The 12,770-nt window shown below is 41.0% G+C and overlaps 1 protein-coding gene across 3 annotated transcripts in view; it reads right to left on the bottom strand.

Annotated features, from left to right (window-relative positions):
• TMEM232 (transmembrane protein 232) overlaps positions 1-12,770 on the bottom strand; it is a 210,074-nt gene that overhangs the window by 107,047 nt on the left and 90,257 nt on the right. For all 3 annotated transcript variants that reach the window (XM_044291232.1, XM_044291238.1, XM_044291243.1), the window contains one exon: positions 6,895-7,070. In XM_044291232.1, the coding sequence (XP_044147167.1) occupies positions 6,895-7,070 (176 nt within the window). The remainder of the gene's footprint in view (positions 1-6,894; positions 7,071-12,770) is intronic.

The following is a 12,770-nucleotide window of genomic DNA, read 5'->3' as shown; positions in this document are numbered from 1 at the left end:
ACAATGAGCCATAGTGCTGCCTCATCCTCCTCTCTGCGTGTCAGGAATCATGATCCTGAATACAGATGAATCTCTGTGGGAATGGATAAAATGAGGAGACATGAGAGAAGGGTGAGGTGTGGCTAATGAGCAGCAGCACTTGTTTACAGTCTCTATTACCACAGCAACACATTACCACAGCCTGTCCTGTCCGTCCTCTCTGTACTTTATGTCTCCTCATGAACTAAATTCCCCAGAAATTCAGCTAAAGTTCTTATCATCTGTATTCAGGGTCATAATCCCTGACAAGTAGAGAGGATGAGGCAGCTCTTTACCTCAGTGATGTACTCCTTTGTGCACTAAATATTTTATGGGTAAGGGATTCAATATTTATATTCCTTGCACTCCTTACATTTGTCCTCATGTGTGATTAGGACAGGTTTTGTTTGAACTAATGGGAAAGCGGCCATTTTGTTTCCCCTGATGATTGCTCCCCAGACAAAACAAGACCATTATAAATAATAAAAGAATTTGAGAATATATTTATAATAAAGTAATATTTAAGTATTTTCATTTTCTTAATTCCCAGAGAACCCATTTAACAGGCTATTTAAGGTCTAAGACCTCAGTCAAAGTTATCTGAGAGCTCAAATCTACTTGGGTTCCAATACTTTGCTAAGGTATTCCTTTCCTTTTTCACTCTGAAATGGTAGAAAGCCAAAAATAATACACTGATATTGATTAAAATGTTGAATCGTGTGTTTTATCTTTAACTTTATGCTTTTTGAAGATCATTTCATCTTCAACTTGCTTAACTATTCACAGTAACAGTAATTTTGACGAGGGGTGCCCAAACTTTTGCTTTCAACTTTATATACAATTACTGTATATAAAGAAAAACCCAGTAGCACTTCATATATCAGAAGAGATCCAGGGCCAGAGTACCAAGATCATGAAATGATCCAAATAATAAAGTAGAAGTCTGCGACACTCCAATTGATATGGTACAAAATTCACCCATATGTACAGTACAGCAGATACGTTTCAGTCCTATCACAGGACCTTCATCAAGCAGCGATAGTAGCTGTACATACGGGTGAATAAAAACAATTTTATTTTGCAACTTATCAGTTGGAGTGCTGTGGATTTCTAATATATATTTAAAAGATGCACAACCACCTTTTCTGTAACATATTAAATAATTTCTTTTGTTAGAAGTACATAAAAAAAAAGACTTTGTCTTGCTGCTTTGGGTATTTCAGGTGGTACACCAAAGTGAAATTTGGGCAGACAGTTTGCAGCATTTACAGTACAAGCAAAGTGGCTGCAATTACAGAAATCTCATCCACGTGCTACTGAGAAAACCTACAGTGTAAGCTGACTGGTTTTCAATCTGCACACATGTTCTAGCCACAATTCAGCAGAAAGCCACTGCAAAACCCATACCCTTTTACTGCTTGTATTGTATGAAACAACATTTTACAATATTGTATAGACACACACACAGTGCTCTGATGTACCCCTTTGTGCACTAAATATTTTATGGGTAAGGGATGGAATATTTCCATTCCTTGCACTCCTTACATTTTTAACCCTCTGATTTTCAGAGCAACTTAACGGGATTGTGCAGCAATATATATTGACGACCTATCCTCAGGATAGATGATCAATATTAGTTTGGTGGGGTGCCGGGTGTCAGATAAGCTGTTTGAAGAGGAGGCGGTGCTCCATGTGAGTGGTGGTGCTTCCTGTTAATGACCCTGCACTTTGTCTCTAATGAAGAATACTGTCTCCTTTCACTTGAATGGAGTGAGTGCTTATAATTACACTAGGCCGCAGCTCCATTCACACAGAGCACCGCCTCCTCGTCAAACAGCTGATCGGTGGAGGTGCGGGGTGTTGGACTCCTGCTGATCAGATATTGCTGACCTATCCTGACGATAGGTCATCAATGTAAGTCACTGCACCACCCCTTCAAGGTGGGTTCCTCTGTGGGTAGTACAGCGTACAGTCGCAGCCTAAAAGCGTGTTGCCCAATCCTTTTAGGCTCCATGTACACGGCCATATTTTGTGGCCCGTAAACCATGGATCTTTTTCAAAATATGGATACTGGCTATGCGTTAAATGCTGTCCACATTTTTGCAGCCCCATAGACATGAATGGGACTGTGCGCAAAAATGCAGATTGGATGCAGACGAAATATACAGTCGTGTGCATGAGGACTATATTGATGGCCTATCCTCAGGATAGGCCAGCCATATCTGATCAGTAGGGTTCCAACACCAGCAGTTCAGCAGTAGCTCTGCTGGCATCAGGAGGCACTGGAACGGCACAGCGTAGTGGACAGAGCTGGTTAGTGTAGTACTGTATCCACTGAAGTGAATGGGAGCATTCTTCTAAATAAAAGAATTAGCTATGTAGTTGTTATGCCTACTTCCAGGTCCATAACTACTCTCAAACATCTGACCACCAGTCCGATTTTCATGACTTTTCCTGTAGATAGACTATCAATATAACAGAAGAGGACAACCATTCATTAAGCCCACTGCCCTTGCACTGCATCATCTATATCTGGCAAATTGTGTACAGCGGCTTGTTTTTTATTGTTAGTTTTATTTTATTAGCTCTCTTCTTCACTACTAGACAATAGGAGAGTGTTAACACGGCAATAGAGTGATAAATGTTTCATTATCATATCATTAAAGGAAAATTTACCAAATAAATTCATTGTTTCTAATAACTTAATTGTCTGCCTGGACTAATGTATCCTGCTATTAATTTGGATTGTCTTGTCAATCTGTACTATTTATACATTAAAATGAGAAAATTTATGCAGCATAAAAGGCTAAGTAATTCAATATTTCGTTAATGTCTCTCAGAAGCCAACTATTTTTCTAAATTAACAAAGTTACATTCATAGCATCTGCGGTGTCTAAAAATACAATCTGATTAATGCTACATATAAATTATTTAGATACAGCAGCAGATGGTTGAGGGTGGTAATGTTCAGTGGAAGTGCAGAGTTTTGCCAACATATGCTGTTAAATTGATTAAACAAAGGAGTCTAGCTCAAATGATTGCGTATCATTTTCTGCATTATACACTATTTTTCATAAACTTTTATTGCTCAGAAAAATGGCATGCTTTTCTCTTCTGTTCAATATTTATTTTCACCTTTCTGAAGCATTAGGATCATTTTCAGCACAGCATGACAGGAGTAGACTGTTGTAATATTTTGCAATTTAGCAATTTTTGTAAACTAATCTACATACAGCAGAAGACATTGTGTGTGGACTGGACACAGAAATTTGCTGTTTGACATGAAATATATATTAGGGATAAGCAAATTTCTTAAAATAAATTTCAGCAAATTTTTAAAAAAATTGATTTGGGTCCGTATGCCTGATGGAGTATCCTAAACAAAGGCCATCAATTTAAGTCCAATAAAATTCATTTAAGGCTTAAAGAGGACCCTTCATCTGGCAAAACATTGTGAACTAAGTATCCTGATATATACAGCGGCTCCCAGGGATCTTACTGCACTTACTATTATCCCTGGGCACCGCTCCGTTCTCCCGTTATGTCCTTCGGTATGTTCGGTCACTGGGTTATAGTAGGAGGAGACTGCCCTTGTTCTCCTGGGTGTCTCCTTCTCCTAGGCTGTAGCGCTGGCCAATCACAGCGCAGAGCTCACAGCCTGAGAGAAAAAAGACTCCCAGGCTGTGAGCTCTGCCCTGCAATTGGCCAGCTCTACAGCCTAGGAGAAGGAGACGCCCAGGAGAACAAGGGCAGTCTCCTCCTACTATAACCCAGTGACCGAACATACCGGAGGGCATAGCAGGAGAACGGAGTGGCGCCCACAGATAAAAGTGCAGTGAGATCCCTGGGCGCCGCTGTACAGATCATAACACTTAGTTCACAATTTTTTGCCAGATGAAAGGTCCTATTTAAGCTCCACATTCACATGATCACCCTGTCACAACATTTCAACATCACTGATTCTCTATGAAAAAAAGAGGTGTTAAACTGTCCCACCTGAGGACTGGAGGATCCTCCGATGGGCCCACTGACACTGATCTCTGACATTCCTGGGTGTCATTGACACTCTGCTTCTTCACTCTCTGCAATAAGGTGAGTGACAGAGGGTGAAGACAGTCATAAGAATTAACTGCTGCCCGGAGCCAGGAAATCTACATGATCTCAAAATTAAGCCTCAGCCAATCAGTGCTAAGCTTGTTTTCCCCTGAAGGACTTCATGGCGTCAGCCCAGCACACAGTCTAGAGCTGGCTGTGACTGGATGGCCCTGTGCTGCAACATTAGAGGGGCTCAGCCTTAGAAGGACACAACGTACATGGGAATGGGGTTGGGTATAAAAATACCACCCCCCCGGACTCTATTGTCACCCCCATATAACAATAGCACACCCCCTCAGTCAGTGTATGGGTGGTGGAGGAGGGGGCTCCCTTCAAACCATTTAGTGTCAGGTAACATCTACTATATTATCTGTACCCTTCAGTGTTACTTAGGATTTCAGGTAACGTGAACTACATTATCTGTACTCAAAGAAGTATCACTGTGTGTTATCTGTGGTGTTACATAGGACTGCAAGTGACATCTACTACATTGTCTGTACTCAGAGTTATAACTGTGTGATCTGTGATGTTACATAGGACTGCAGGTAACATCTGCTTTCATCGATTCCTCTATACTGTTGTGTATCTGAATTTATCATCTTGCTGCCTGCACAACATATCAATTGCTATTGGAATTTAGGCCATAAATATTTGTTTAGCGGGGGTCCAGTGCTCATGACACTCATCATACTAAAGGGGACATTGCGCTTCTATTAGTTCTGCATCCCCTTCATCCATGTACACATGACTATCTGTGCTTTTTCACTTAGGGCTCTTTCACACTTGCGTTGTCCGGATCCGGCGTGTACTCCACTTGCCGGAATTACACGCCGGATCCAGAAAAACACAAGTGTACTGAAAGCATTTGAAGACGGTTCCGTCTTCAAAATGCTTTCAGTGTTACTACGGCACCCAGGACGCTATTAAAGTCCTGGTTGCCATAGTAGGAGCGGGGAGCGGGGGAGCGGTATACTTACCATCCGTGCGGCTCCCGGGGCGCTCCAGAATGACGTCAGAGCGCCCCATGCGCATGGATGACGTGCCATGCGATCACGTCATCCATGCGCCTGGGGCGCCCTGACGTCACTCTGGAGCGCCCCGGGAGCCGCACGGATGGTAAGTATGCTGCTCCCCCGCTCCCCGCTACACTTTACCATGGCTGCCAGGACTTTAGCGTCCCGGCAGCCATGGTAACCATTGTAAAAAAGCTAAACGTCGTATCCGGCAATGCGCCGAAACTATGTTTAGCTTAAGGCCGGATCCGGATCAATGCCTTTCAATGGGCATTCATTCCGGATCCGGCCTTGCGGCAAGTCTTCAGTTTTTTGGGCCGGAGCAAAAAGCGCAGCATGCTGCGGTATTTTCTCCGGCCAAAAAACGTTCCGTTCCGGAACTGAAGACATCCTGATGCATCCTGAATGGATTTCACTCCATTCAGAATGCATTAGGATAAAACTGATCAGGATTCTTCCGGCATAGAGCCCCGACGACGGAACTCTATGCCGGAAGACAATAACGCAGGTGTGAAAGAGCCCTTAAAGGGGTTGTCCGGGTTCAAAGCTGAACCCAGACATATCCCCATTTTCATCCAGGCTGGCCCTCTCATATGAGCATTGGAGCATTTCATGCTGTTTGTTTATATTTCTTACACTGCTAGGCGGAGGCTTCCGCCTAGCAGTGTTACTTGTGACATCACTGGAACTGGCGGACGGGCTTTAGCGCTGCCATCGCCGTTTTACAGGCTAGAGCAGCGCTAAAGCCTGCCCATTAGTGTCGGAGATGTCACCGGGCTTACTGCTGGGCGGAAGCCTCCGCCTAGCTTTACCCATGGAGAGCGCGGTACGTCAACGGATCTCCAGAAAAAGTCTTTGCCCTTGTGCGATTTAGTGCAGGGCAAAGGAGAGCATTGGAGAATGAAATGCTCCAATGTTTATCTCAGAGGGGCTGCCTGGTTGAAAACGGAGATATGTCTGAGTTCAGCTCTGAACCAAGACAAACCCTTTAAATGGGACAAGATGCAGTGTTCAACACAGACGTCTTATGGAGGAGTCACTGCATCGATGTAAACAAAAACAAAAAATGGGAGAAGCCACTGTGTCTATGTAAACAAAAAAAACGGAACGTGCATGACTTGCAGGAAAACAGGAGCTCCTTTCATTGTAATAATTGGTGGGGGACCTGGAGTTCAGACCCAAATGATTCGTATTGATGGGCTACAATATTGATGTCTATCAGTGCTCAATGCAGTTTGGTGCAATGTTCGTGTACATTAAACCCTAAAAAAAAGATAACAGGTGAGAGTATGTCCACTTTCTTAAAATGTGCTGGTACATAAACACTGTAGATTTGCTGCCACAGGTTTGAATCCGGAAAATCTCCACTGTTTATGTCCCAGGTGGACGTACCCTAATATTTGTAGCTATATGATATGTAGCTATATGGTAGGACCCCAGAATCATTTCATCAGGTTGGCCCTAGTAACCCCCATTTTAACAATGGAAAAATGACCGTGTCCATGATGTTACCGAAAAACATGCTATCATGTCAAAGTGCAGCTCTAAACTAAAAGAGAAATAACCATGTAGCAACTTCACTAGAAAAGTCAATGGGGAGGGGGCTGTCAAGTGTCTGGATTGCTGGCAACCACCATGTCTCATAGCTTCATGTACATAAAACAATTTGCATGAAGTTACCACTTAATTTCTAGGCTGTAAAATACAGCCAGAATTATTCATGTCGATTTCCCACATTATGTATAGAGTCACTGTGTTCCGTACAAACCTCTGCTATCTTCTCAGCATCCAGGACTCGGGTGTCACTTTGCACACGCTTCCATTTGTCCAGTGCTGTACATATTGCAATTTTCAGACCATCTCTACTGTTATCCCAATGAAGCTCATGACATATTTTCACCAGGTTGTAAACTGTGCAGTAATGGATAATCCACTTTAATTGGTCTGCATTGATAAAAGAAAAAAAAGCAATCAAACAGTAAACTATAAAAGAAATTCAGGGTCCTTTCACAAGGGGGAGATACATTTGTTGAACTCAGCATTGATCAACCATTTAGGAAATGAATTGAGGCGCGTCTAAGGGTCTTTGACACTGGGTGACTTGAGAACGAACATTCCTATGAACAATCATTCCCAACATGTGATCGTTCACACGACCAATCGTTTCTATTACAAGCGACAACGTATCTCCTGATTACAAGGATTGTGCTGCCAACAAATGATCTTTTTTGTTCCTTTGATCACTTGACACATTTACATTGGGCAATTATCAGGAACAGTCTTTCTAAGGTTGGGTTCACATCACAAGTTTTTTTTTACCATTGTAAAAAAAAGTATACTTTTTTTTTACAGGACTGTGCAAGAACATGGTGTGCTGCGTTTTTGTATCCTTTATTTTCTAACGTATACGTCAAACGGAGACATAAACATGATGTGAACCCAGCCTAAGGGTTGATAATGTAGGCGATAATTGCCCCAGTTACAGTACCTTAACTGATTTTTACCTAGTACTGTAAAAATGAATAAAAGTGGCAGAATGAAGGAAGCCATATTTTCTGTGCCGGCATTTTTTACATGGAGAGACAGGGAGGTAACACTACCTGTATATACATTACTGATCACTCTAACAAGATGACAACCATATACTGAAACCCAAGAACAGTCATGGTTGCCAAGTTGTATCCTGTTTATATAACTGCCACTTAAAAGGAACCAGTCCCTGTCCATTTTGCTCAGCTCCTCCTGCTCTACAACATGCTGCTCAGCTCAGTCAGCAAGTTCAATGTGACAGGTTCCCTTTAACATTATGCACTGTAAAACGAAATATCTATCCTTATCTAAAATATAAGAGGACAACCCAAAACCGGAACATGCGGTATGGGGGGATTATTAAATAGAGAACAACATTTGTTTGAGTCTTCATTTAAAGTGCTCTTCCCATCTTAAAGGCTATGTACAATTGGGGACAATTTTTTAATATAATTTCTGGGGGCTAAAAATCTTTTTTTTCAATTGGTCTTTATTAAAAATATTGAGACGTTCTGTCACAAAGAGTTAACAGTTTTTCTAGCTATGGGAATCGTACTTTCACTTTGTGCTGGTCATCTAATAACCCTTATCTCTAAATTACTAAAAGGTCCTAAACACTTATTTAGGCCACATTCTTATCAGTAAGATAAGAATTGAGCTATAATCAGTGTTTATAAGGTCAGAGATCACAGATAAAGAGCCCTCAGCTCAGATCCTCAGATCCTGCTAGTAAATAAACTCAAAGCTGTGCAGGGAAAGCAGCTCCTCATTGTTAAAAAAGACCACTTGAAAAACAGATTTTTAGCTCAAAATGAGTACAATGCAATAATTTAAAAAAAATTGTCACCAATCCGCTTTTAAGACGTGGTGTCCTATTTAAAAGGATTACAATCGCAAATGTATGTCCTATAAGTCTCCTCACGCCAATTTTAGGTGCTCTCTGTAAAGAAAGTTAGTACCCCCCAAAAAATGCAAATATGAACACTTTCACACATATTCATGTTTCATGTTCACATCCTATAAAAGTGTGCATAAATATTGACATCATAACCGTTGTTTGCCTCCATATAATTCATTTACCACATGATATGTGAAGACTGAGAAACATGATAGCGTGATATAATATTCAATAAAAAAAATATATATCATTTTTCTCAGTAACTATTGTCTTGCACAATTATGGTTTCTCAGTTCAAATGCAATATCATAGACCATCCTATTGTGCACAGTCAGGGTGCCAGGGGCAATGAAAGCTGATTATTGTCTCATATATAGAGGAATATTTTAATATCAAACATGTTTATATATATATATTTAATATTAAAGATCCTCCATTATTTATATATCAAAAATATAAACATGCATTTTATACTATTCTGTGGGAAATGTGATTCTAAGCAAAATGCTGCTCCAGCAGTAATGCTTGAAATATTCATTGAAAACAAATTTACTTAGATTTTTATACATCAAGAAGCAAATAAATAAATTAACATGCAATATGGTAGGTAGGTCTGTGTGTTTGTCTTCTGTGATATAATGTCATTAGGGTTACAATGACTAAAACTTATGTTCTGCAAATTTTATCCAGTGCTGGCTGATTAGAGGACATAGAGATCCAGAAGAAGATGCATGTGCTGCTGCACTGCTGCCTCTGTGGCCCTAGGAACCCACAAGGTCCTTGGTCACACTGACCCTGAGCTCATGTCCATCAAACCTCCCACACATGCCCGATAAAGGGTTGTTGGTATGAAAACTTGCTATAATTGGTATTAGCGTTGCTTTCATTGAATCTGAATAAAACCACTCTCAAGCATCTTTGCTCTTATTGATTGTACACATACTGCAGCCATCATTACTTGGAAGCAGTCTGATTAATGGTAACTTTTGAGAACTAGTGCCTACCAACTGATCCTTAACCTTAAAGCAGTTGTCTTATGAAGACAATCACTTTACTTGTGCCCTATAAAACCATAGTGACATGACAGAACAAGGTGGCAAGCTAGGGACAGCCATATGTTAGCCAGACCAAAGACTAGCCTCTATCACTCCGGCAGACCTGACCTGAACCATCCATTCCTCTGAATGGTCGGCAGACAATACTGCATTTCCCCTGGAGCTGACATTGTAGAGGAAGTGTATAGTCAGCTAAGCAGGTTTCTGAAGTTGGACCCAAGACGATCAGCTGATCAACAGACCAGGTTCAATTTATAAAGCTAACCCATTGAATGTTCACTGTTCAGCTCCATATATACAGTATACCAACCCTGGATTCCAAACAACGGACAAACACATTTTTATCTTTGCTGTTTTTTCTGGCTCTCTCTAATGTGGCACATTTTTAGTTGCTTTTGTACTATGAGGACTTTACTTTTCCTAATTTTTCATTTTTTTTGTGGTTCTGTAGGCGATTCTTGACTACAGGAGAAACTATATACTGTAGATTAATGGATTTTTCCTGTTACCTAGTTGAAGTAAAGAATTTTTGCATTGCCATGATACAAAACATACCCTAAATAACACAGCAGTGATGTATAGAATTTAATATATTCTATTCATCTCCTAATAAAAAATATATATTTGATTTTATTATTGCAATATAAAAGTAAGATTTATTGCATCAATATCCTGCTTATTTGTTCTACTTAATTGCTACGGTGCCAGGATCATTATTTTGTTTATGCAAATAGTTATGGTTCTGTTGAAGTTTGTGTATCCTGTTTTAACCCCTTCCCGACATGTGACATAATGAAACGTCACATGGTGGGTCTTTAAAGATGGTGCCCCCGCTCCGCAGACACTCGCAGCTAATGTCTGCGACTGGCGGTAATGCTGATCGCAGACATTTAACCCCTCAGATGCCATGTTCAAATCTGACCACTGTATCTGAGCGTCCTAGAAACCAAAAGCACACACTTTCAGTTATGCTCTGGCCCCCCTTGCGGCGATCGGAAGAGCTGGAGCTTGTTTGCGGCAGCCCCTGTCATAGTCTATGACACAAGGCTGCTGCACAGTCTTTCCTATGGAGCCCTTGCCTGTAATAGGGCTCCATAGGAAAGTAGTAAAATCATCATAGACTCCAATGCCTGAATGACTGATTATTATAGTGTCCATAGGGAACTATAAAAAAGTGTAAAACAAATTAATAAAGTTTTTACAGATTAAAAAATTGAAAAAATATAAAACTTCAAATAACGCCCTTTCCCCAAATTTAGAATAAAAAAAATATATATTTATACACATCATGGGTATCACCGCGTGCGTAAACGCCCGTACTATCAAAATATAAAAGTATCAATCCCATTCGGAAAAAGGCGAAACGAAAAAAGACTCACAATGGTTGATTTGCCATTTTTTGGTAGCTTCTCGTACATGCCCTAGAATGGTATCAATGCAAAGTACAGATTGCCTGCAAAAAATTAGCCCTCATACAGCTCTGCACACATAACTACAAAAAAGTTATAGGGGTCAGAAAAAGTTTTTTTTTTTTTTCAGCACCAAAATTCAAGGAATAGTATACATATATGCTATCGCCGGATTCATACTGACTTGGAGAATAAAGATCACAAGTCAGTTTTACTGCATAATGAACGCTGTAAAACAAAAAAAAAAGAAACATAAAACTGGAAAAATTGTGTTATATTCCAATTCCCCCACCTTTGGAATTGTTTTCCCAATTCCCACTACATTCTATGCAATAGTAAATGGTGGAGTTGGAAAGTACAACTTGTCCCGCAAAAAATAAGCCCTCATACAACTATGTGAATGGAAAAATAAAAAAGTTATGGCTCTGGGAAGGCGGGGAGCGAAAATGCAAGAAAAAAAAAACTCCTGGTAGAAAGGGTTAAAATGGAAATAACTTAAAGGGGTTCTCCAGTAATAATGACATGTTACTAAGTGCCAGCAGTCTGCATCACTAAGCTAAGGATTCATACTTAGCTGCTCTCTGCCGCTCCAGTCCTCCTCACTGTCTCCGGTGGTCCCATGTTTTGATAACTGCAGTGTTTACATCCGCTGCAGCGTGGCCATGGTCACATGATCTGCTGCAGCCAAAGACTGGCTTCAGCAGTGATGTGACCGTGGGACCATGTGACCGCTGAAGACAGTCATTGGCTGCAGCAGAGCATGTGACCCATGGCCACGCTGCAGCGGATGTATACATTGTAGGGACTGGAAGATGGAGACACCAGAGGTTGTGCGGAGGACCAGAGTGGCAGGGCGATGGGGCAAGCTGCTGGCATTTAGTAAAGAGTCAGGTAGGTATTTAAAGGGAATCTGTCACCAGGGCCCTGTTTGCATAACTATTTAACTGTTTGTATATACACATGGTTCACCTGATTAAAACACTGTTTTTCTTTTGTTGATCGGAGGCTCCAATCCCAAGTTATGATACTTTTTCTTAATATTCAAATCAGGTCTTTGGTCCAAAAAGGGCGTCACCATTGCTCTTGTTGCACTCAAGCAACACTCCTTTCTGGGGTCAGCCCCTCTCTCACTTTTTTTGCCACTGCTTAGCCCTGTAAATCCAAGCAGTGATGGTGAGCCTGGCCACAGAAATGAGCTTAGGTGCAACAGGAGCAATGATGATACCCTCATTGCACCAAATGCCTAATTTGTATATTAATAAAACGTATCATAACCTAGGAACTGTGCCTCAGATCAATAAATTAAAAACGGTGCTTTAATCAGGTGGGTCACAGCTATGTGTCTATGCAAATAGTTTGATATCAGAAAAAAAAATTCCATTGCCCTCTGTTTCAGCTTCATTCACATGCAGCCATTATTCCCTTTGTATAGGGATGAACAATCACCACTGTGATTATTCTTCCTCCTACAGATTCATTGTTTAGCGGCAGCGCATCCCTGTTTACACAGGGAGATGTGGTGCCCACCAACAACTATGGTAAGTGCTGCATAAAAGATGCAATCACCCAACCAAAGAGCATTTGCTTGTTCCTCCATCGGTCGCACTAACGTTCCCTTAGACTTTCACAGGAAATTAACTCTATTCTAATATGCAACTAAGCTCGCAAGTGCCCAGCAGGCAGTCCCGAGTGTGGCAAGGGCTTTAGCTTTCTCCACAATGCCTACTCTTGGTGTTAATGACTCCTCGTTGTG

Source organism: Bufo gargarizans, chromosome 1 (assembly GCF_014858855.1).
Source record: "Bufo gargarizans isolate SCDJY-AF-19 chromosome 1, ASM1485885v1, whole genome shotgun sequence".
In the NCBI taxonomy this organism is placed as follows: Eukaryota; Metazoa; Chordata; class Amphibia; order Anura; family Bufonidae; genus Bufo; species Bufo gargarizans.
Note: the sequence above shows the minus strand (reverse complement) of the source record. Positions and strands in the feature narration are given on the sequence as shown.